The 24,719-nt window shown below is 36.6% G+C and overlaps 1 protein-coding gene across 1 annotated transcript in view; it reads left to right on the forward strand.

Moving 5' to 3' along the window:
- The first annotated feature begins 499 nt into the window (after positions 1–499).
- The window catches only part of kcnb1 (potassium voltage-gated channel, Shab-related subfamily, member 1), a 36,379-nt gene continuing 12,159 nt past the window's right edge, over positions 500–24,719 (forward strand). The window contains exons 1-2 of the mRNA XM_084127746.1: positions 500–1,068; positions 3,159–3,821. Of these exons, the coding sequence (XP_083983872.1) occupies positions 3,246–3,821 (576 nt within the window). The 5' untranslated portion in view covers positions 500–1,068; positions 3,159–3,245. The remainder of the gene's footprint in view (positions 1,069–3,158; positions 3,822–24,719) is intronic.

Below are 24,719 nucleotides of genomic sequence, written 5' to 3' on the forward strand. Positions count from 1 at the left end.
ACAACAAAAAATCGAATTTAATATATGTTCTAAAATATCAAATCAAATCAAATCAAGTATATTTGTATAGCGCTTTTCACAATACAGATTGTATCAAAGCAGCTTCACAGTATTAAATTAAAATAAAATAATACAACAAGGTTTGTTTCTAGTGGAATTTATTGATTGATAGAATAAAATTAAATATCCCCAAAATATCCCCAACTGAGCAAGCCAAAGGCAACATAATTTTTTGTTGTTGTTTTAGATTTAGGTTTCTAGAGAAAAATGAAATGATCACATTTATTTTGAGACAAAAGACTTGTTTCTCATGTTCTTGCAATCTTTTAAATGCATATAGGTAACAAATAATGCTTGCACCTATCTACACTACATCACTATAATTTAAAGACAGAAAAGTCCATCTCAACAGATTGTCAAGGTTAATAATAATTAGGATAGATCATTTGCTCTATTTGCTGAAATTCAATATAAGGTCTTCTTGAATGTAATGATTGGAGACCCAAGAGCATCTTAGTACCGCTGCTGTGCTTCGTCTTGGTAAAATATTAAATCAAACTCACATATTCAGGGAGCTGCAGCTATGGCTGAACTGACTCATAGGTTGCTTGAGCACTGCCCCAAAAAGCTGATGTGTTTCCTAACGCATATGACTAGTTAGTGGCTAGTTTTCGGTATTGCCCTATCTCCAGGCGCCATTTTCACGCAGGTTCCTCTTAACGACACGCAAGGAGCTGCTCCAAGAGCCTGTTGGTGCCGGGTGCTGGCAAGGGTTAAGCGCGTCGTCTCTCTGCCATTGGGCGGCGAGACTACGGCGAGCCAGACATCTGCAAGGAAAGCAGCTGTCGACTTCACGCAAGAGATGTTAGACATCAGTGAACGAAAACAGTGTGGATTCACCCCAAGACTTGTTGATATTTTTCCACGAGCGGCGCGATATGTGTATGTCTGGAGAAGATGAACGAGCTGCTGTGTACTGGCTTATTTAAACTGTGGCGTCCCTGCGTTTTCGTCCTTTTAAATGCTTAATTTCTCACCGCTGTCAGCAATAAGTCTTCACAAATTAAGGTGGGTTTTCTTTCTACCGATATTTATCAGTCTACCCAGTTTTTATATATGTTTACCGTATGCTTAAGTATTATTGATCACATTGGAAATTTCTGCCGAAAACCTAATGAGAAAAGTGTGACATGCTGTGTAGATGAGCTATAAGCTTTTTATAAATAACATTTAATTGCATTTTATGCAGTTGAACATGCCATACTAATAACTACAGCTGCAATTAGGTTATAATGTTGTTTTAACACGTCTGAAGATGCATTTTTTCTATGTATGATGCAGGATCAATACTGCTGGATGCCACTCCTACAACGTTTAAATTATATTTAATGTTTTTATGATAGCACATTGTCAAAATGTTTTGAATATGTCCTTTGTTGGTCCCGAATAATGTGCTTTGTGTATTTAGCGTCACTTTTTTCTTCAAGTGCACGAGATCACTGAAATCATATCATAAGCGCAGCTGCATTGACACATTGATGTGATGACTGCCTTATGCAATAATAGCATTTTATCCAAGAAAAGACGTGCGATGCTCATTAAAATCCATTTTAATTAGCTTCGCATTGTGTAGGCTACTAAAGGCTAAACCAAAACGTCTATCATGCCATCATGTTTTCCTCCTATTTTGCATGTTGTTGTTGCTGCTGCAGATGTAGGCTACGGTTGGGCTCCAGCCGACGTTACACTTAACTCTTTAGTTACAAGGTATGGAAATTAAATATAACCTTTAAGTCTTTTACTTAATAGTTTATGGAGTCTTTTAATACTTTACAGCAAAAGGAATATGGGGAGTCTCAAACCGCAGCCTATGATGTTGATGATTAAATAGCCTGTTCCTTTCAAAAGATTACAGGTGGATCACGTGCGTTCCAATATTTGGATTCAAATGTTTGTTATCTTTCGTGAGTTTAAAGAGACGAGAGGGCGTTTAACTGCTATCAGGAAAGCAGCAGGCGATTCAGCACCACGCTGGTGGACAGCGACCTCGAAGGCTTTTGGATTTAGGAATTGAATAATTGCGATTCCGCTTCCTTAACGGTTCCGTTAACACTCTCTTGTAAGTTACTTCAGATTCAATTAGTAGCCTAACGTTAATATTTAAAACTTCGAATTGCACTCACTGCCCTCGATAGTCTGTTGTCAAAATACGAGATCATTTCAGATCCCAACAGGGCAGAAATTAATTGAACAGTTCTTTCAAAAGTAGGCTTACACAGATATTTTAATGACTTTTCACACAATTTTTAAAATTAAATGCAGTTCACTAAATGCTCAAGCTGTATGTTTGGATTCAATAAAATAAAAAAACCCGGCTCTAGCCACACTGTTCGTGCTCTCTTAGTCTACTGAATCACTGAAAAGAATCGAATTGAGTCATTCGTTTAGGATTCGAACCATATATTGGTCGCGCTATCTACCTTATTTTTCAACGCGGAAGTAACGTTAAGGTGTTTTCTGTGAATGTGCGAAACTTAAGGGAATACAAGAAGAATATATAAAAGTGCAGTAAACTGTAAAACTGTTTGCGCTACAAACCAGCGTGTTTATAACTAAGGCAATATTAAATTAATATGGTGAGAAATACCAGTTTGCAATATCAAGTAGCCTAGCATAATGAGCTGTTTAAAAAAAAATAATAATAATGGAAGCGAATGACAACGGAAGCCAGACACATTCAAATTAGCCTACAAATGGCCGCCCCCCGCGTTTACCTGAAAAATAAGTTAGATATTATTATTAATTCGATGAAAATAACCGGCTCATAAAAGACGTTTATTCCAGGAATCAGATTACACTGGTCCTGCTACATGGTTTTGTTTCACTAAAAAGAACCGACTCATAAGAGTCATTCGTTCGAAATTCGAATCGAACAACACGGATGGCGCGCGCTGTAGATTCGAAGAATGCGCGTCAAACCGTTAATCAAAAGTCATGCAAATATAACTGATTTTTTTTCTGATTTCCTGTTCAGCAGTCAGACTTTTAATATGCTCATGCTAGTAATTTGTTTGGGAATTTATTTATTTAAAATAAGGGATAAAACTTCAGAAAACAATATTCTAAAACTCATTTATTGCTTCTCCTTTATTCAACAGCCCGAATAGAATGAAACAGCTCGGAGAACCATTGGTACCGCCTGTCCCATGACCAAAATCATAGGGTAATCTACGCAAAAAAACAACATGGATAAACCCTCCGCAGGAATGAGTAAAGTTGGCTCTCGCTCGACGGCCTCTCTGCCCCCGGAGCCTGCGGATATAATCCGGAGCATGTCGTGCTACCGGCGTGTCAAACTCAACGTAGGGGGTCTGCCGCACGAGGTCCTGTGGAGAACCCTGGACCGACTGCCGCGCACACGACTGGGCAAGTTACGAGACTGCAAAACCCACGAATCACTCATGGACATATGCGACGACTACAGCTTGGACGACAACGAGTACTTTTTTGACCGGCACCCTGGGGCGTTCACGTCTATTCTGAACTTCTACCGCACTGGGAAGTTGCACATGATGGAGGAAATGTGCGCCCTGTCCTTCAACATGGAGCTGGACTACTGGGGGGTGGATGAGATCTACCTGGAGTCGTGTTGCCAGGCCCGGTACCACCAAAAGAAAGAGCAGATGAACGAGGAGCTCAAGCGGGAAGCGGATACTATGAAGGACCGGGAGGGCGAAGAATTTGATAATACGTGTTGTTCAGAGAAAAGGAAGAAACTGTGGGACCTTCTAGAGAAACCGGGCTCTTCTGTAGCAGCCAAGGTATGCATCACTTACATTTACACTGACAGCATCTTATCCGACTGATATTCATTCCCATGCAGGATATGAATCCTTGATATCAACAATTAAATTTTCACTAGTTAAAATGCTAATTCTTGATATCAGGAATTAGATTTCCTACTAGTAACAATGGCAATTTCTATATGGAAATTTCTACCAGTATAAATGTTCATTCTTGATATCAACAATGACGTCATCACTCTTTTCACTAGTCAAATGTCATCACAGGCTGCCATTCAAATTCAATTGTTGATATCAAGGATTTATTTCTTACTAGTTGGAATTCCAATTTCACATATCATAAATACAATTCTTACTAGTTAAAACCTTTATTTTTGATATCAGCAATTGAATTGCTACTAGTAAAAATGTTCATTTTTGATATTGATCATTTGATTGTCACTACTAGTGACAATGTTAATTTCTGATATCATGAATGTGATTGTTACTGGTAAGAAAGCCATTTTAGATATCTGAATTATTAATTCTCTCCTAATTATTGATATCAGAAATACATTTTCAGATATCAGAAAAAAAACAAATGCAAAAAAACTCCACAGAAGCATTTATCAACACTCAGTTAGCTTAAGAGGGAGATGTAAAAAGTGCAGTTCAAGCCTTTGGACTAACCAAATTGCTTCAGCCCTGTAATCAATCACAACAGAGTGGCACTCTCGTGCTTCTCACACAATTCAAAACTCAGTATTTCCATGTAAACATTTAGACTCAGACCTTCTATGTGTCGATCACAGTTGTAGGTCTGACATCTCTATGGATCTACATCCTTTTTAATTGACATCTTGGATCAATAAGAACAGCATCTTGGTCGAATGGTATTGTGAGAGATGTATGCTTATCTGTAAACTTGCATTCTCACTCTGTGTTGGCCATCTATTTAATGTGCTCTAATTCTATAATTGTGTACCTGTGTTTATATATATATATATAGTCACATGGGATTGGGAGGGACAGTTCAGTATAAGACTGTCCTTCCTGTTACCAGGCAACAGAGAGATGACTCTATCACTTTGAAAGGAAGAACTATGTCACTAAAGGACAAAGTTAGTGTTTGACTGGTTTATGGCTAAACTGGACCATTGTTTAGGCACATGTGCACACATGTTTTTGTATTAAGAACTGAACAAAGAGTCAGGCTTCTTTTTTGGCTTTTTACTCTTCCCCCTCCCTCTCTCTTTCTTCAGGCTCCTTTACTGCACCTCTGGCTAAATGTCAGGGAAATGTCACATTAATTATCCTCCATGAGACTTTGTGTCCCATTCTGTTTTCAGCCCCTCCTTTCTCCCCTTCATTCTCACTCGAACGGGCTCTGTCTACATCTGTCTCAGATCAGATTTTGCTGCATGGCCCTACCGCACAATGAGATTATGTCAGACCGCCGTCATATCATTGCAGATTACCGCCCGGTCATATTTCAAAGCTAGACTTCATCTTATCTGCATTTACTAGTCCTGCATTACCATTCTATTTAGTTACCTCTAAAAGTGTATTAATTAATTAAGTTTACAAGACAGAAGGTGGCTTTAAGTACAAGACAATTTGCTTTAAGTTCAGGAGTCAGGACCTTGTATTGAAGCCTCATGGTCAAAGCTGTGATGCCTCAGTCAAGGCATGAATGAGTACATGTGTAGATAGCATGAAATACATTTGGGGAATACTTTGGGTGTGATGTGTTCAAATATTTTAAACAACATGTTCTCTATTATTCAAATTCTCTAATAATTATTAAAAAGTAATTAATTATTCACACCACAGAAGTATTTAAAATGAATTTTGGCATTTAGGTGATTTAAAAAGTTGAAAAACTATGTGTTATAATACACATAGGGCCCTATCTTACACCCGGCGCAATTTAGCGTCAAGCGCGATGCAAGTGTTTTTTGCTAGTTTAAGTCTGACGCAGTTATCATTTTCACGTCCTGCGCCACGTTGTTTAGATAGCAAATGCATTTGTGCCCATTTGTGCACCCATGGGCGTGCTGGTCTGAAAACGAGGTGTGTTCTGGCGCATTGTTGGCAACTGCCATTTAAAGAGAATGGGAGGTGAGACTCTGGTTTAAAGGGGGGGTGAAACACTCAGTTTCAGTCAATCTCATGTTAATCTTGAGTACCTATAGAGTAGTATTGCATCCTTCATATCTCCAAAAAGTCTTTAGTTTTATTATATTTATAAAAGAAAGATAGGCTGTACCGAGTCTTTCCGGAAAAAGCCGAGCGGCTGGAGGCGTGCCGTGTGGGCGGAGCTTACGCGCCGATAGCTAACAACACAGACATTTGAAGCAGTTTTACTCACCGCCTGCGGTTCCAACGCACGACCGTGAATCTTTATCGTTGGGACTGCTCCAATCCTTAAGCATTAGATGGTCTGCAAATCCGGCGTCGAACTGGGCCTTGTTTATAAAACAATCGTCGTCGAAATGCAGGGAACAAACAAAGTCCTGTGACTGCAGCGCAGCCGATGACTTCCCTAAAGCCGAGCACAGCGCTTTGATGGGCGTACTGCTTTCACTCTCTCGCTCTCGGGTCTACGGGTGCGCGCGCGCCCTTCCGGGAGAAGTGCCCTTAGGACCCGTATAAGGAAATTCCGCCGCATCTGACGTCACACACGCCCATACTCGAAAAAAACTTTCCGAAACTTGTGACAAACTGGAAGGAGTATTTTTGCCACAGAAATACTCCATCAAACGCACAACTTAATTTTTGAAACTTTGTCCATGTTTAGCATGGGAATCCATGGGAATCCAACAAACAGTGTAAAACACTCAGTATGCATGAAATAGCATTTCACCCCCCCTTTAACGCACATAAATCCCAAAACACACCCTTAACTCATTAAGAGAATAGGGACAACCCTTTTAGACCATGCGCCTGGCGCGCCAACCATTTTACCATCGTTAAACTAGCAAAAGTGGATTCGGACATGCCCTAAGTGAACTTGCGCCCTGCGCTTTAGACCATGCGCTTAGATCGTTAAAATAGGGCCCATAGAATATGTACAGTTTAATATGAAAGAATTTTCTGTATTCCTTTTTTACAGCTGTTTCCCCCATTTTTTAAATTACGCATTGCATTGTGTTGCATTTAGGGTTAAAGGAAATGTCTGAGAAAATGTCCTGGCAGAAAAGGGCCAGTAGCTTTTCTGTTTTTCTATAATTTTTTTCTTACAGTGATATATACACATGCATTCTAGATTTGAAATAGTAACTTAAAATTATATGATGGCAGTCTAATATAATCTTTTTTAGTATTGTGTGGTAAGGCCATGCAGTGAAATCTGAAATATTTCTCTTATAAATTCATAAGGACTTTAACCTAAATTCTTAAAAGTTAATGGACATGGTCTAGAGTGTATTGCTGTAAGTGTTGCACCTGGAGGAGACAGACAAACTGCTGGTATTAGAATACTTACCAAATGCAAAGAATGTCAAATCACCCAAGATTAATCCCAATTAAAGGTGGTTCTGTGAGTTCAGACTATAAGTACGAACATGTCAAGACGGATTATATAATTAGCAAATGTTCTTTTCAAAGAATCTCATTTATGATTACTTTTATTCAAGACCCACAGTTCCGACCCAGCCCTGTGCCTGAGGATGTGGATATTTCCTGATTCTCAGAGATGTCACAAAACACCAGTCTTATTTGCTGTCTCTATTTGGTTTAAAAGGAAGTAATCACTTACTGGATGTAGTTATTTACAGCCATTGTCCTTCTAAAAGCCCTTGCAGCGCTCAGATGGTGGCAGTTACCTTCTGGCTTTCAAAGCCTTCTGCAATACCTGAGAGTTGATAAAGGACATTTTCACAGATCTAGTTCAAGTGTCATATGATTATTATCATGCCTTTGATTTATTAAAAAATTAAAACACCATATGGCACGAATGAAGGTGACCCTGTTTATTTTGAGAAAGACAACCTTTCTCCTTCACTAGTTAATACTACTGCATTTTTATTACTATTATGTTCAAGGGACATTAATTCTTATGAGGGATACAGATAATAAGCCATCCATTCTATCAATGCAAAATTTATGAAGATATCTGACTAGTGCCTGTAAAGGTGTCTAATGTCAGGATGTCTAACCTAAAAATAGAAAACTACGGAAACACTCCGCTTTTGTGACCAGGGCTGGAATCTATTCCTTTGCAGTTCAGATAATAAAAGTGACATTTATATCTCAGTGTATGAATTGATAGGATTGGATGAGGTGAAATGAATTTGAAATTGCTACTAATCATTTCTAAAGCTCCACCCTGTTCATTAATCCTTTAGTCAACACAACAGGAAATGAGTAATTTGTGTAATATATGAAACTCCATTGTTAATGAGTAAGAGCTTAATTTAATAATAGTTCCAAGTAGCAAAATCATAACTATAGCAGGTACAGTGTAACAGTTTGTAGCCTGCTGAAAGTGATAAATGGTAAGAAGTATGTGTAATGTGTAACATACTGTATACAGTGGCAAATATGCATTAAAATACAATAAAGCTAAAATATTAGCTCCACTCAAAATGATATTTTAACGAAATATGATATTAGTTAGAAAACACTTTTTAAACAACAATAAGTGATATTGCTTCTATACAATAGTCGGTAACACTTTAGGGTCCAATTCTCAATATTAATTAGTTGCTTATTAGCGTGCATTTAGGGCATTGGCTGTTTATTAGTGCTTATGAAGCACATAAATCCCTTATTCTGCATGACCGTATTCTACATCCTTTAATCCTACCCAATACCTAAATCCTACCACTACCTTAGTATTAATAAGCAGTAATAAGGAGTTTATTGAGGCAAAAGCTGAAGTTAATAGTCAGTTAATGGTGAGAATTGGGCCCTAAACTAAAGTGTGACCTAAAGTGTTAACATAATATTGCCAGTTACATTGTCTGCATATAAGAATCATTTAGCAAAACAGCCTGTAATTATGCTTTGCTATTGTTACCACAATGAATTATTTTGATGTGCAAGTTGAACACTCATGCATTATTAGAAAGTGTCCTGCAGTTATCGTGCTGTACTCGGCAGCTGCTTCGTGAAGCTCGGCGTGGTACGCAGGCCTTAACCTGTGGTTTGCTGCGGTTAGGATCGCCTAATTACCTGTGACACAGAAGTTGTGATGTGAACTTTTTATTGTGAATCATGTAATCAAGAATCACAACAGTGTGATATGAATCATCTAATGCTCTGTGAGCTTTGTATCTAAATGCTAGGAAGCCATGAGGCTTGTTATTGTGCAATCAGCCCTAATCGCCTTTCTATCGCATCTCGTTCGCATTTGTGAAAGTGAGTTAGTAAAGTGTCTGTCGTTGTTGAACATGTTGAACTGGCCACTTATAGGGAAGATATCACATGATGTGCCTTTATGCATGATCTCATAAAGGATAACACATTTAACTGGCGCCATTTTAATTTATGCATTGCCGAGCAATGAGAGTAAAATTGTGGTGTTGTCGTTTTTAAGATGACATTCTTTGGCGCTTGGGCCCCATCGAATTAATACCAGGCCCATATTTCTGCATATATAATTAATCATTTTTATCACACCTCATTAGGAGGTGATTTGTAGCATTTAGGAGGCTAGGCAGTCTTGGAATCTAATGAATAGAGTAGTGTAATTATTTTTTCAGACCCATCAATGCAAGTTGTTGAAATGAGATGTGACTGCAGAGCTCTAGAGAAATTTACCATCATACACCAAAAAATAGTTATGAATCAGATGGCTGTTTTCAAGCTCGGCTATGTCTCGCTCTTTTCTCTCTCGCGCACAGTTACCAAAAACATGCCGCGAGTCAGAAAAAAGAGTCTCATGTCAGTGTCTCGCCATTAACAGAAGCGACTTTTCTGGAGCAGCGCGTCTGGCTTTGACATTAAAGAACAGGTTTGTGCTACAGTTAGAGATACAGTTCGCCTAAAATGAAAATTCTGTCATCATTTACTCACCCTCATGTCATTCCAAACCAGTATGAGTTTCTTCCCTCCGTGGAACGTAAAAAGAGAAATTCGGAAGAATGGGCTGGTCTCTCTTTTCCATGCATTTAAAAGAGAGGGGAAAAATAGAGGGGAAAAAGAGAGGTGGGGGGGGGGGTATGGTCAAGTCTTCTGAAGCCATAGCTTTGTTTAAAAAAAAATATTGATATATAGTGTTGTCTGATTTGTTTAGATCAGTTTACGTTTAGATTATTCCCAAAATGAATCAGAATCATGAATCAAGTTGACTCATTGACTTGGCTGACTGAACAACTCTCTGAAAAGGAAGACTATCAGTTAATAGTATACAGGCTTAAATTATGGCCTGTTTCTGACAGAAATATTATTTTGTTTCAGAAGATTTGGAGTAAAGTCAGACCACTTTTTGAAGCTTGAAAACTTTAGTTCCCATTTATTATTGCATGGAAAAGAGCAAAAAGTCTTTAGAATTTTTTCCACGGAAGAAAAAAGTCATACAGGTTTGGAACGACATGAAGATGAGTAAATGAAAGAATTTCGATTTTTTTGGATGAACTGTCCCTTTAAGGGCTTTTCCATTAAGGCTAACAACTAATTTGACCTAATCTTTGCAGAATCTTGGCCTATTTCTGCCTCTTTGCAAACATAATTGTATTTGTTAGCCTTTTTAGGCACAATCAAAGCTTTCTAGAAGTTACTTTCCTATACTTTGAGTGCTGTAGTCCAATAGCAATTTAAAAATGATACAATTTCTGATAAATTGTTTAACTCTCAATAGGTCCACATGCAGTAAGTGTTAATCCATCCCTAATCACAGCATTCCCATTCACCTACACAATTGGCAGCAGAGCCTCTGTTGCCATGGCAAACTCCATCGGTTTCCAGGGCAATGGCTTGTGTTTCTGTGTTGAAGTAAGAGTATGTAGTGTGCAGTGAGTACATAATGAAGCTTACATTGATTTCCTCATTCAAACTTGCAAGTTTGACCAGCATGCTTAGCAGACTCAGAAATACCATATTGTGAATGAAATGCCACTGTCAGTCAGTGTCACGTTTTTCTTTCTCAATAGTGTTTGCTTGTTAAGAGAAGCTAATGGAATTTTGGGAAACTATAGCAACCAAAGTAGTTTTTTTGAGGGTAGATTATTCATGATTAATTTCCCATTTTAGTCATGATCCTTAGGTACTGTAATGAATCATATTAATGCACCTGTTCCCACTTTCCAGTGATTAATGCGTTACATATATAGGCACTGATCCTTTCTATATAGTCACTAACCTTCTAAGTGCTTACATCTGGAAGATTACGTAGATTATAGATGTCAGTTAATATCTTATTTTCGTCTTGTCTCTATCACGCGTACTCATTCAGAATTCATATATATATATATATATATATATATATATATATATATATATAGGGCTGGGGGAATTGACACGTCAATCTTTGCGATTAATTTGAGATGTTTAACACATTTAAAAAATAACGCAATTGCCTTTTTGCAAACGCAGCATTTTTTTATTTTTTTTATTTTTGCCTAGTTGTAATGACTTCCTGTTGCGGCTGCTATTGTGAGTGTGATAAAGGACAAGAATGGAGTTTTAGGAGGAATGTTTGCTTTTAAAAAGTCGCCTGATGGCGCGTTTGACAAAACATAGATGGTGTGTACAATTTGCAAAGCTGAATTAAGATACCATAGAAGCAATTCGTCTTTAATATACCATTTAAAAGCAAAGCACCCAGGTGCTAGCAACGTAACTAGCGAGGCTACAGGAGGGCCTCGCCAATCCACGTTACTGCAGTATATATTTATAATGTTGCTGCACGCATTTTATTTGATGGGAAAAACTACTCTGTGGTTCTGAGGAGAGTCTGTTTACAGTTCACAAGATGTCATTAAAACATTATTTAAAATATACTTCCTTCGCGTTGTTTAATTTAATTAGGTGATTCTCCGTTTAAATATTGATGATTACAAGCTTGGGGGATATTTAGGCTATATATATATATATATATATATACTGTATATATACTGTATATATAGTATTATATTTACAATATGTATATATATAGCTACAGTATATATTTGTGTATATATATATATATACAGTACAGGTCAAAAGTTTGGAAACATTAAGTTTTTTTATATTTTTGAAAGAAGTCTCTAATGCTTATCAAGGCTGCGTTTATTTGATCAAAAATACAGAAAAAAACAGTAATATTGTGAAATATTATTACAACTTAAAATAATAGTTTTCTATTTGAATATACTTTAAAAAATCATTTATTCCTGTGATGCAAAGCTGAATTTTCAGCATCATTACTCAGTCTTCAGTGTCACATGTGACATCCAGTCTATCACATGATCCTTTAGAAATCATTCTAATATTCTGATTTATTATGAGTGTTGGAAACAGTTCTGCTGCCTAATATATTTGATGAATAAAAGGTTAAAATGAACTGCATTTATTCAAAATAATATAATTAATAATATAAATCTTCTTTACTATCACTTTTTAGCAATTTAACACACCCTTGCTGAATAAAAGTATTGATTTATTTCAAAAAAAGAAAGAAAAAAAATGACTGACCCCAAATTACTGACCAGTAGTGTATATTGTTGTTACAAAATATTTCTATTTTTTAAAAATTTGCTTCTTTTTTTAATTTTTTTTATTGTTTTACTTTTATTCATATCATTTATCCTAAAAAAAAAGTATCACAGGTTATGAAAAAATATTAAGCAGCAGAACTGTTTCCAACTTTGATAATGAATCATCATATTAGAATGATTTCTAAAGGATCATGTGATAGACTGGAGTAATGATCCTGAAAATTCAGCTTTGCATCACAGAAATAAATGATAATCTAAAGTATAATAAATTGAAAACCAATTATTTTAAATTGTAATAATATATCACAATATTACTTTTTTTTCCCTGTATTTTTGATCAAATAAATGCAGGCTTGATGAGCAGAAGAAACTTCTTTCAAAAACATTAAAAATAGTAATGTTTCCAAACTTTTGACCTGTACTGTATATATCCAGTATATCAGGCAAAAAGCATAGTGATCACTATCTTACATAGATATATACTGTAGATAAATATGATATACATATAAACATAATATACATTGTATCTACTCAATATATAGGCTATTAAACGATCCAGTATATCAAAACGATCATATTAGCGGCCATAAGTGATGTCCAGCATAGGAAAATCGACATCTTCACCCTTTATTCAAATATTATAAAAAATGTGTTAAAGATTTTTGTAAGCATATTGCATAGTTATGCTTGAGTCAGTTGTTTTATTTCTGATAATGCAATTAAACATGACAAATTTTGCAGACATAATTTTTGGCCAGACTGTCATACTGTACAAAGAATTTATAAACACATGCAAAAACAAGAGAGTATTATAATATTAAAAATATTAATTGATTACTGATTATGTTGCAGTCGATGTATTGTTTGTTTTTTTCCTGGAGGCTTTTTGTTTTTATTTTTTCATTATTATTCAATTATTTTGTCAGACAACAGATTATTGTGTCAGACAACACAATGTTTACATGGTACAATGACTGCTATGCTGTTTTTATTATTGCTTGACACAAATTTCACAATTTCAATTCAGTTCTTGTGATTTGATTCTGATCTTGATTCAGTATCGATTCTTTTAGGCACAGTAGATACGTTAATGTGTTATGTTAATTTTCTCCCCCAAAAAAATTCTCACCTAATGCCTGTCAGCATCTCAAATTAAATATAATGTGTTTTTTATAATAACAACCTTATAATATTTTAATGATATTGATAAAAATATAATAAATATGTAATATAGTTATCATATTTAGCAAAATACTCCTCTCTATAGCAATTTTCTAAAGTCCAACTAACGTGCTATGGTCATTAAATGGCTTTCCTGAGGTAGCCTAAATGTAACGTTACGTGACATTGTCCTCTATCTGTTTTATGGACCTCTTTCCGCGGTTGAAAAACACTGATCGATCGATTTTATTACATTTCGGTAAGTTGAACTGTATCTTTCAAATGACCTATTGATCATTCGTGTTTATTTACTATTAACTAGTAGTAAAGAGTAACAGATGATCGGTTCACGTGCCGCTTGAACTGAGATCTGTCAGCGATCTGTCACGTCACATTTACAAGTGCCAAAACGGTGTTTGTTGTTTGAATTTCGTAATTAAATTGACAGAATCTGAGAGCTGAGAATTTGTTTCATATCAATAGTAACCTTGTCTGTCGGTGTCAGTGTCTTCTTCGCGATTTTTCACTGTGTGAGAAAATGGATGTGTGGCGTGAGAGCGTGTAAAAAGTAGAGCCCGACCGATATATCGGCGGGCCGATATTATCGGCCGATATTAGGCATTTTCCAAACTATCGGTATCGGCATTTATAATGGCTGATAAATGAATATTTAAAAAATAAAATAAAAGCGGACGAAACACCCTTCAACCATGTTATGAGTGTTGGCGCTGCATAGTTTGTCCACCAGAGGGCACTATACAAGGAAGATCGCTAACATCAATGAGCTTGGAAATCACAACGAACTTATTCTGCCTAAATAAAGTAATGATTACTGTATTTATAACTAGCATATCTGTAGTTCCAGTCTCTGCATTGTAAAATGTAAGTTAGGCACGCGGGGAGTGAACATTTAGACATAGAGAAAAAGTATCAAACATAGCCTGTGCATAAAAATTAGCTTTTCTTTTACACTTGTGTGAAATCCAAGTGTGCGTTGCTGACTTCGTTTAGCCGCAGCATTAACGAGTCACATAATGTATTTAGTGCATCACTAAGTAGTAGATTTTAGAAGGCAGGCAGCAAATGATGATTGAAAATGGTTTGTTGTAGCTTGATGGAATAGATGGATAGAATTAAAAGAGTGCAGGTAAAGGGATAAGCAAGTTGACATTGTAATTATAAGGTAGCTTATAACATTGACATTTGGCAGACGCTTTTATCAAAAGCGACTTACATTGCATTTCAAGGTACACATTTACAATCTTATCAGTTCTTCACACACACACACACACTATTACATAATTGAATTATTACTGTCAATATTAATAATAAGTTGACTTTTTTTTGTTCAAAGGACTTTAAGTTTCATATCTTAAGTTTGTATTTTTATACATTATATTTATCAGAACTTTAATATATTCTGTTCTGTTGTGACAATAAAACAAACAAGTTTATTTTTAAACTGCATTATCATATTATTTTAGTAAGGCTGAGGACTCTTAAATAACGACAAATAACTAATGTTAGGGAAATCTGTTCATGTTTTGTTACGCGTTTCTGGATTTTTTTTTTTAAATATATATCGGCCGATATATCGGAATATCGGATTTTTAAATCACCAAATATGTGTATCGGTATCGGCCTTAAAAATCCTTTATCGGTCAGGCTCTAGTAAAAAGTGACAATTACGTGAGAGTTGGCAGCCCTGCAGATTCAGTTTGTAAATGTTTTTGGCGGGTGTGCTTGTGCTTTCGCGGTCTTGTTCATTTGCCATGTTGTTTGTGTATCTCTATGGCAAACGCTGAGCCTGTTCGGAACTACGGGAGCCCAGAGGGGCACGTCGGCGGATGTTAAAGAGAAAACCGATTTTCATTCAAACAAGTCGACGTAAACTACACATTCGAGTTAATCGATAAAATCTTAATCGCCCAGCCCTATCGCCCAACACCCTACAGGGTGTTGATACTGTGCTACATAGCATTGTTAAACAAATGAAGAAAGACTGAATCAGCAGAGGTTCATGTTCGCAATCGGCCCTGGTTGCCCTGTAGTCTGTGCCCCCGGAGACAATATGTCAATACTATGCTATCTCAATACTGTGCTATCTCTGTCGACTGGGCTGGGCTCATGGTTTCTTTTTTAGCTTCTACAAAGCCCAAGGACAACACAACCTGACCAGTCTGTTTCCAATACTACCTCTCATTGAAACCTGCTGAGACTGTTCATCATACCAAGTTGAGTTACTGTGTCATTTGTTTGTTAGTTTGCTTGTTGCATCAGCTAACATTTAACACTCAAAGGCTAACATTACACATATCTTTTTCACTGCATCAATAGTGTGTTTTCCAGAGCATGAATTAAACAGCTGACTGCTGAATCGTTGTAAATGAAACATCATATTTAAATTTTCAAAAAAAAAATTATTAACACTTTACCATAAGGTTCATTAATTAACATTAGTTACTAACATTAACTAACAATGAGCAATACATTTGTTACTATTTTAGTTAATATTTGTTAATGTTAGTTAATAAAAATACATCTGTTCATTGTTTGCTCATGTTAGTTAACAGTACATTACCTAATGTTAGCAAATACAACCTTTGAACCTTTTAATAAGGTATTAGTAAATGTTGAGATTAATATTAACTAAGATTAATAAATGCTGTAGAAGTATTGTTCATTCTTAGTTCATGTTAACTAAGATAGTTAACTAATGAACCTTATTGGAAAGTGTTACCATTTTTTTTTCTAAAAAGGTTCTACAGAAGATTTTGCCTGGCTAACTTAATCTACACTCCCTTAATCTACACTAACTCACCTTCCAAAAACGTGTCAGCAAACCTGCTGTAATCAACCCTGAAGGCACAAATTGACAAGCCGTGAGTGTTTTTGAATGGAAACTGAATATTTATCGCTGTTTACAGCGTCAAAGACACGTCTGTGGTCGGTTGCATAAACTGCTTAAACTAGCATTAAAAGTTAGTCATTACGTTTTTTTTTTTTTTCAATACTGGTCCTAACTTTTTAAAGTAAGCTACATAAAAAGGTAGATTAGTCTGATTTGAATTGGAAAAGTAAGACTACCTCTTTACTAACTGCTAGTTTGTCAAACTAGTTCTTAATACACAGTCTTACATAGTGGCTAAGTTTATGTAACTTGCCCCTGATGTCTCAGGACACCCATTTGAGAGATCTGTCAGGTACTGTAGCAGGGACAGTGTGTGTGTGTGGTACTCTAAATAAAACACCTACAGTATACACCTTTAATTGCCTTTCAAGAACTATCTGTCACCTCCAGAAATGTGAGCACTTGCATAATGCATAATAGAGCTTCTTTCGTAATGTGTAAATCGCCTATGAAAATAAACAGAACCAGCAAATCCGGCTGCACAGCTTTTAATTAACATGATTTGATGAGTAATTTCTTGTGCCCTCTAAAAAACTATATTACTGTCAAGAGCAATAAGCAATAGCAGACCTACAATAAAATAAAAGGGCTTTTCTCTGGCATGGTTATTTAACCTTTTCACATGACATTAGACACAAGGTTTATGTAATGTTGATGCATTTTATTTTCATTATAAAGATGCAATCAACATATTCCTCTACTCTCAATACATTCTGGTATTGCCTTTTCTGTCATTTATACATGTAATGCTGCCTTAGACTGGTCCTCACAAGGTTTGAAACAGCTGTATAGATAAGGTAAAAAACCTATGTGAGCTCTGGCTAATTTAGCAGACACATCTTGTATGTTAGCGATTATGATATGATGAGAAAGTTCCGGCATACAAGAGAAGGCTAATCTAGAGAGAGATAATCAAAGATGGTTTCTGTCAGCGTATCACAGTGGAACATGGTGTCTCATTCTATTGAAGTCTTTCCCAGGCTGGAGTTAATACTCCATCGAGTCATGAGCTTGACTGAAACAGGAAGAGGGTGAGCGTGTGATAAACTGGAAGGTGTACGTGTGAGGGGTAATTTGGTCTTAAAGGAATCCAATGAGAAAATGAGTTCAATTTGCCGTCTTGGCCATTTTGAGCACCTTTTCATTACTGAGATTATGCGTCAGAGAAACAAGCTCTCAGCCATCTTTAGAATTTTGTGTTTGAACTTATATGTATATTTATTTGGCATCACTGTCGAAGAGTAATAAGCTTGTGAAGTGGATTTACTTATGTAGAATTAAAGAAAGTTTGAAGTGGATGTCATAACAAATGGCAGTAGACCGGGAAGATTTTAAAAATAAGTGGAAAATTCTACATTTGGTCTAATAATTGCTGTTTAAGAGAAACAAATCAAATCAGGACTGTCAGTTTGCAATTACTTATTTAAAAAATATATGTACTGATTAGCTAATAGTGAACTACTGCTTTTGAACTGATTGCTATTGCTTACTAATTCATTAATCAGAGTTTCTTGTTAGTTCATAGTTACTAGAATGTTGATATTGCGTTGTTCCTTTCTAGTGATTCATTAATGATGGAACAGTTACCACATAATGTACTATTAAATTTAGGGCTGGGCAACAATTAATCACGTATATCAGTATATTAATTATACTGTGTATAATTATTTTGTATATACACATGTATATATTTAAGAAATATTTGCATGTAAATACTGTGTATATTTATAAATAAATATTTTATATATAAATAAATAAAAATTCTTAAATATATACATGCATGTGTGTGTATTTATATATACAAATTAATTATACACAGTACACACACATATTATGTAAACACAAACTTTTATTTTGGATGCGATTAATCGCCCAGCCCAAACAATATACTAACTTGTGTTATTCATCTACCACAGTAATGTCTTTTCTCAGCAAATATTACTATATGCATTATCATTTATGATTACTTGAATTTATTCATCAGAATACAGTATGGTGTAATTCAATTTAAATTTTAAGTGATGTATTCTTTGAAATCCACTGTTTGAGAAAATCCATCCATTTCTTTCCCTATTGCATAGAAATTCCATTCGAATGAGCAACAAGCTAATAAATCACAGAAATGGCAAATAGAAAGGGAGCAGGGTTCAACAGTTTCCTATGCTGTCATTTTATTCTGTCCCTGCCACTTGGCTTGTCACGTTTATAGTGACAGGTAGCGCTCACCGTGCTGCGTTATAGTCAGTGCAATCAATAGAAACGACCGTAAAACACACTACACAAGACCTGCTGAAGCACGGAGAGCATCTTTAGTGCAGACCCTTCTATTGGTGTCAGAGATTGGATTGCTGCTGGAATGGATTTGACAGGGAAGCAAAGGCCAGGGGTACAAAATAAATGGCACTCAAGGATGGGGAAGAGAGAAGAGAGAGAGGGGGGGCTTAAAGTCTTTAGAGTAGAACCAGAGCATTGAAAAGGCCTTTCTCAAGAAATGGTGCCATTTGTGCCTGCTGTTCAAAAGTTTGGGGTCAGCAAGTTACACTGACCCCCGTTTTCACACACAAGTCTTTAGCTTAGTCACAGACTAAAATGAATGTTTGAGCTGTTTTAACTTGCACTGACATATCTTAAAATATGTCCAGATGTACACTAGTAATGTTTTTTTCTAAGGGGCCGTTCACTAGGGGTGCACGATTCAGAAAATGTCACGATTCGATTCGATATCGATTTTTAGGCTCAAGATTCGATTCAAAATCGATTTTCGATTCAAAAACGATTCTGGATTCAAAAAAACGATTCACAGTATGTAAATGTTAGGGGTGGGAATCTTTAGTCACCTCACGATCCGATCCAATTCCAGAATGATTCTTTATCTACTTCGCCCCCCTCCCCATGATTGGTGTATGTATATGTGTGTGAGGAATTGGAAGAAAGCAGATTACGGGTGTTTCTAAAGCAAACTCAGCGTCATCGCATATCTGGTTAAAAACTAAGCTCAGAATCGATTCTGAAATTCTCAGAATCGATCCAGAATCGTTGGAGAGAGAATCGCGATGCATCGATGCATCGATTTTTTCTCCCACCCCTACCGTTCACACAGAACGCGTTTTTCCATTCCAATGCGCTACTTTAACATTGTTTTTCTATGTAAACACACTAGACGGACGTGTATAAAGGTTGTGCTCGCATCTGAATCTTTTTCAGCGTCTCGTGCGTGACGGCGTTCTAAAAACGTAGGTCTTAAAATCAGTTAAACTTAAAAAAAAAAAAAGTTTTTTCCCCCATTCCATTTTCCGCGTCTCGCGTTTTTCAAAGCAAAAACACATTCTTTGTGAACGAGCCCTAAGTCGCGTTTATAAAAGCTACTTAAATGTCCTAAATGAACTAAGGCCTAATCCTGGACTTAATCTAAGACCTGTCTGTGAAACCAGGCCTAAGACTTTAATTCAACAAGCATTAAATTGTTCAAAAGTGACAGTAAAGACTTTTATATTGTTACAAAAAAGCATTTTTAAATAAATGCTCTTCTTTTAAATTGATCTATTCATCAAATAATACTGAAAAAAATGTATATGGTTTCCACAACAGTATTATTAAGCAGCACAACTGTTTTTAACTGTGATAAGAAATATTTCCTGAGCACCAAATCAGCATATTAGAATTATTTCTGAAGGATTAGCCAATGTGACAGGATTAGAGCTGAAAAAATGTCATCTTTGCCATCACAGGAAATACATTTTTTTTTTTAAATAATTTATTTAAAATATATTAAAATATGTAATTTATGTAAATACAATTTAAAATGTTATTTAAATACAATTTTATAAAGTTATTTTAAATTGTAATAATATTTCACATTTTCACTGTATTTTTTTATCAAATTCATGCTTGGTGATGAGCAGAAGAGACTTCTTTCAAAAACAATAAAAAAATTATATATCATTATAAATTATTACTGAACTTTTTTTAAAAAAGTCCCAAGTATGATACAACCAAGCTGTCAAATAATGTGACTATTTTCAGTATGCTAAAAATTAAATATTAAATAAGTCAGCAAATAACACAGTGTCTTGAAAATGGGCATTATACTGTTAGTAGTTACTCTTGTGAAACCGATGTAGATTCCATGTGGAAAATAACTGAGACTACTCTCTGAGATACATTAAAAAATAATGTGATTGCTGCGGTTGCGGTACTCCTCTCTTAATTACCTTTCCCTTGACCTAAGTGTAATCCTGAAGGCTGTCTCTTTGTTGCATGGTGTTGCTGCCTTTAAACTTTAAAGATTCAGGTCACGAGTCAAATTACATGATTCGCTGACTTTTGGGTGTGTTCGCTCATATTGTAACGTCTTGTCAATCGTTTAGTTCTTCTACATTAGGATGTGTTGCTGCTCTCCACGTCTCAACTTTTCATCTTTAGCTTGTTGCGTTTCTGTAAATGCTTTCGCCACTGTCTTATTTTCCACTGACACACAGGCACACACTCACAGTCACACACACATGCATTCTTTTCTCTCTCCCATCCCTGCAATGCTAAAAAGCGTGTCGTCATTGTCACCATAGCAACTGTGTCTTGTGCGACGCTTGAACGCACAGCTGTCTCTGCCAGGATAAGCAGCGGCGTGCGTATGTGCATGTGTTTACTTTGTGTACCGCTGTTTTTGTTCGTGTTTGATTCTTTGTGCCAGTGTCTAATGTTAAATGTATGAGCAAGTTTGTGTGGTCGGGTGTGTCTCGGAGAGAGTCACTGGTGCATAACTGCGTATTTGTGATAGATACGTGTCTGATTTCTCATCATTAGATGTTCTTGAATGACACACAAATGAGAGATGAGTTACACTGTGCAGAATTAGAACTATTTCTCATACTTAGGTTAAGAACTGTTAAAGGGATAGTTCACCCAAAAATGAAAATTCTGTCATCATTTACTCACTCTCATGTGGTTCCAAACCTGAATGACTTTCTGTCTTGTGTGGAACACAAAGGAAGATATTTTGAAGAATGTTGCTAACGAAACAGTTCCCATTGACTTCCATTATATGCTTAAAAAAATAGAATGGACGTCAATGGGAACCAAAACTTTTTGGTTACCAACATTTTTCAAAATATATTATTTTGTGTTTTGTAAATGATGACAGAATGTTCATTAATATTGCATTTTGGTGTGTATATCATCCTGTACCAGTTCTGCTAAAGACGAATGAATCCTCAAATAATGCAGCTTGTTGAGGAGGGCTGTGATATTACTTTTCAAAGCAACCAGACTTACAATTTGAACCTATGCACATTAAAACATGAATATATCCTATAGCCGCACATTGAAGGAGGAACTTGTGTCATATGTAGTGATCTGAACATCATAGAGACTTGTGGTATCAACTATAAGAAAATGTTGAAATCTAGTTATTTATTAATTCTATTTGATGGTCTACAGTGAAAAACAACATAAAAATTGGAGCATGAAATATTTCCACACGCTGTCTGTTGGATCTCTATATGAGGTGTGTGTTTGTGTGTGTGTGTGTGTGTGTGTGTATTCTAAGAGAGCACTCCTGTAGGATCCCAAAGCTGCCCGACTGGAGCTATTAATAACTACATGAGGGGCTGGGCAGGTTTATATATAGACTCTGTGACTGGATTTTCCCTCTCATTGCAGACAAATGAATAATGAACGAAAAAAATAGGGCTCTGCCAAGGACCAGTCGCTCAGGTCATCTAGCTCTGTGTCTGTGTGTGTGAATGCACGAGGACACAGCTGTTGCCCCTGTATCTCAAGGGCTTTACAGATACAGCCGAACCTTGTCTTCCAGCATCAGGTCAGAGCTGTTTCGAGAGACAAACAGAAGATAAAGACGAGGACATTTCTTCAAGGGCAGTACTAAAAACTGAACGATTTATGAAGGATTTGAACTCATTTCACATTGATATTCAGGAGAATATGTATGTGTGTTTGAGTGCTTTGTCATGCCATCGTTTGGTGGAAAATGTGGAAGACATGGTCTCTTCTGGTAACCATGGAGACAGTGTCACTTTCAGAGGGACGTGAAGGCGTGTTCGGCAACACTATCAGAAGCTCATCTCTCCCCTATCAATCCACAAGTATGGGTCTGTCTGGCTTCTCACATTGTTGCAACTTTTTAAATGATTGCTCACATTCAAGTAAATGATGTAAATGAAGGAATGTAACTATCTAGAAGCAAATAGCCATGTTTCTAGGTCATTGTGGGCAGTTGCAAAATCATTGCTATCTAGTTGCTAGGGTGTTTCTGAATGGTTGCTTACTAGCCCAAGTCAATATGATTCTTGTCTTTAGATTTGTCTCGAGTCCATTCTTCAATAAAGGTCAAAATATTTGTACCTGATTTATCATCTGTTAGAAGTCTGATGGGCTATAAAAGTAATATCACACCTCTCCTCAACTTGTATTATTTGTGCTATAATTATGTGTTATGTGCAAGTACTTAGGGTTAGGGGTTCATTTAGATAGTGATGATTTCCATTTACAATAAAAATTAACCATTGACGTCAACATTATATATTGTAAGTATATTGTATATTGTAACTCATAAGCAGGTGAAATAGCCTCAACTAGCCACGTCTGTACCATGGCATCCAGTCCGAGAGGAGCTGGATGAGTGAGGGAGAACCACATCAGATAGTGTGTTGTCTCTTGAGATGCAAACAGGTACTTCCGCTTGACTAAACTTCTCTCACAGGAGCCCCTGCCTCGACAGGATGTCTGCTCTGTGGTTTTGATGCCCAGGGATATAAACTGCTCTTAGAGAAAGCAGCTTCCCTTGGGCCCACAGGAGGATCTGGTGAGTCAGTTTGTATAGGTGAAGTGACCGCAGAACCCCCTGATGGTTTATGTAGGAGACTACCGATGTGTTGTCCATGCGGACAAGCACATGATGGCCTCTCAGGTCTGGGAGGAGGTGTGTGAGTGCTCGAAACACAGCCATCAATTCCAGCCGATTTATGTGCCAGGAAAGAAGATTCTTAAAAATAAAGGTGCCAGGAAGAACCAAAAAGGGGGTTTCACAGCGATGCCATAGAAGAACCTTTTTTGGTTCCCCAAAGAACCTTTCACTGAAAGGTTCCTTGAAGAACCTATTTTTTTTCTTAGTGCCACAAAGAACCTCTTTTGGTACTGCAAAGAACCCTTCATTTGAAATGAAGAGCTCCTGCCCATATTCGGTGTAAAAATTGAACAAAGAAAAAGTCTGTACACTGACCTCTACCTGAACTTTAAATGGGACTAGAACCTATTTTAAATTGTCTCAGTCTTACACTACATAATACTACTACTAATAATAATAATAATTATTAATATTATTATTCCTATTACAGTGATAGCCATATACACACCTGCAAACTTGTCGCTTTTCGGAGACAATCGCCGTTTTCTTGGTCAATTGGGTCATTTACGTGAGGGGGGGGGGACATTATTGGATAATTCTTATAATTGACATTTCTCTGGGCCAATCGGAATCTTAGCACTTTTTCTCTTGGCCAATCGGAATCTTAGCACTTGCGTCAGAATCTTGAAGCACACAGCGTCAACTGAGCTCGCCATTGGATGAGACGCCTGGCTACCACGCGAGTCTGATGGAAACTCATAACGTGAAGGAATCTTATGTTAAATTCGAGGTAAGTCAAGCTTTTTGGAGCAAAAACAACAGCTATTTGTTTGCTTGATTCAATTAACGTTAGCTACCGCTTTTTTTATGTGATATAATTTACAATAATATTGTATTGTCGTCATACCTATGAATTACGTTAAGCTATGCTAAAAGTGGTACCGCCAGACCCGGAGATCGGCTGAATGGTTTCCAAAACGGTAAAAAACAATTGTTTTACTCGAGGGGAGGTGGAAAATGAGCTTAATTCCCCAAATGGTGGAATATCCCTGTAACGTTAGCTAGGCTTATCGTTAGCCGGGTGCTCTGCCCTGAGTTCCGAGATATACGGCTACTACTCGATTTCTGAGCTACCCTGAATATTAGGTTGTCGTGCGCGCTCATGCGTTAGGCAGTCATTCGTGATGTGGGTAAGTTAAATGTGACTGTTTACACAACAGCTGATAAGTATGCTGATTTTTGTTAAGTCACGCTCAGAAATGTGTCATTTGCATATTAAAATCACAAAAAAATCGAGCTGGGGGCACGCCCCCCCCCCCCCCCCCACTGTAGGGTAACCTGACACTGTAACCTTCTTTACT

Source organism: Abramis brama (assembly GCF_963993115.1).
Source record: "Abramis brama genome assembly, chromosome: 11".
Classification (NCBI taxonomy): domain Eukaryota; kingdom Metazoa; phylum Chordata; class Actinopteri; order Cypriniformes; family Leuciscidae; genus Abramis; species Abramis brama.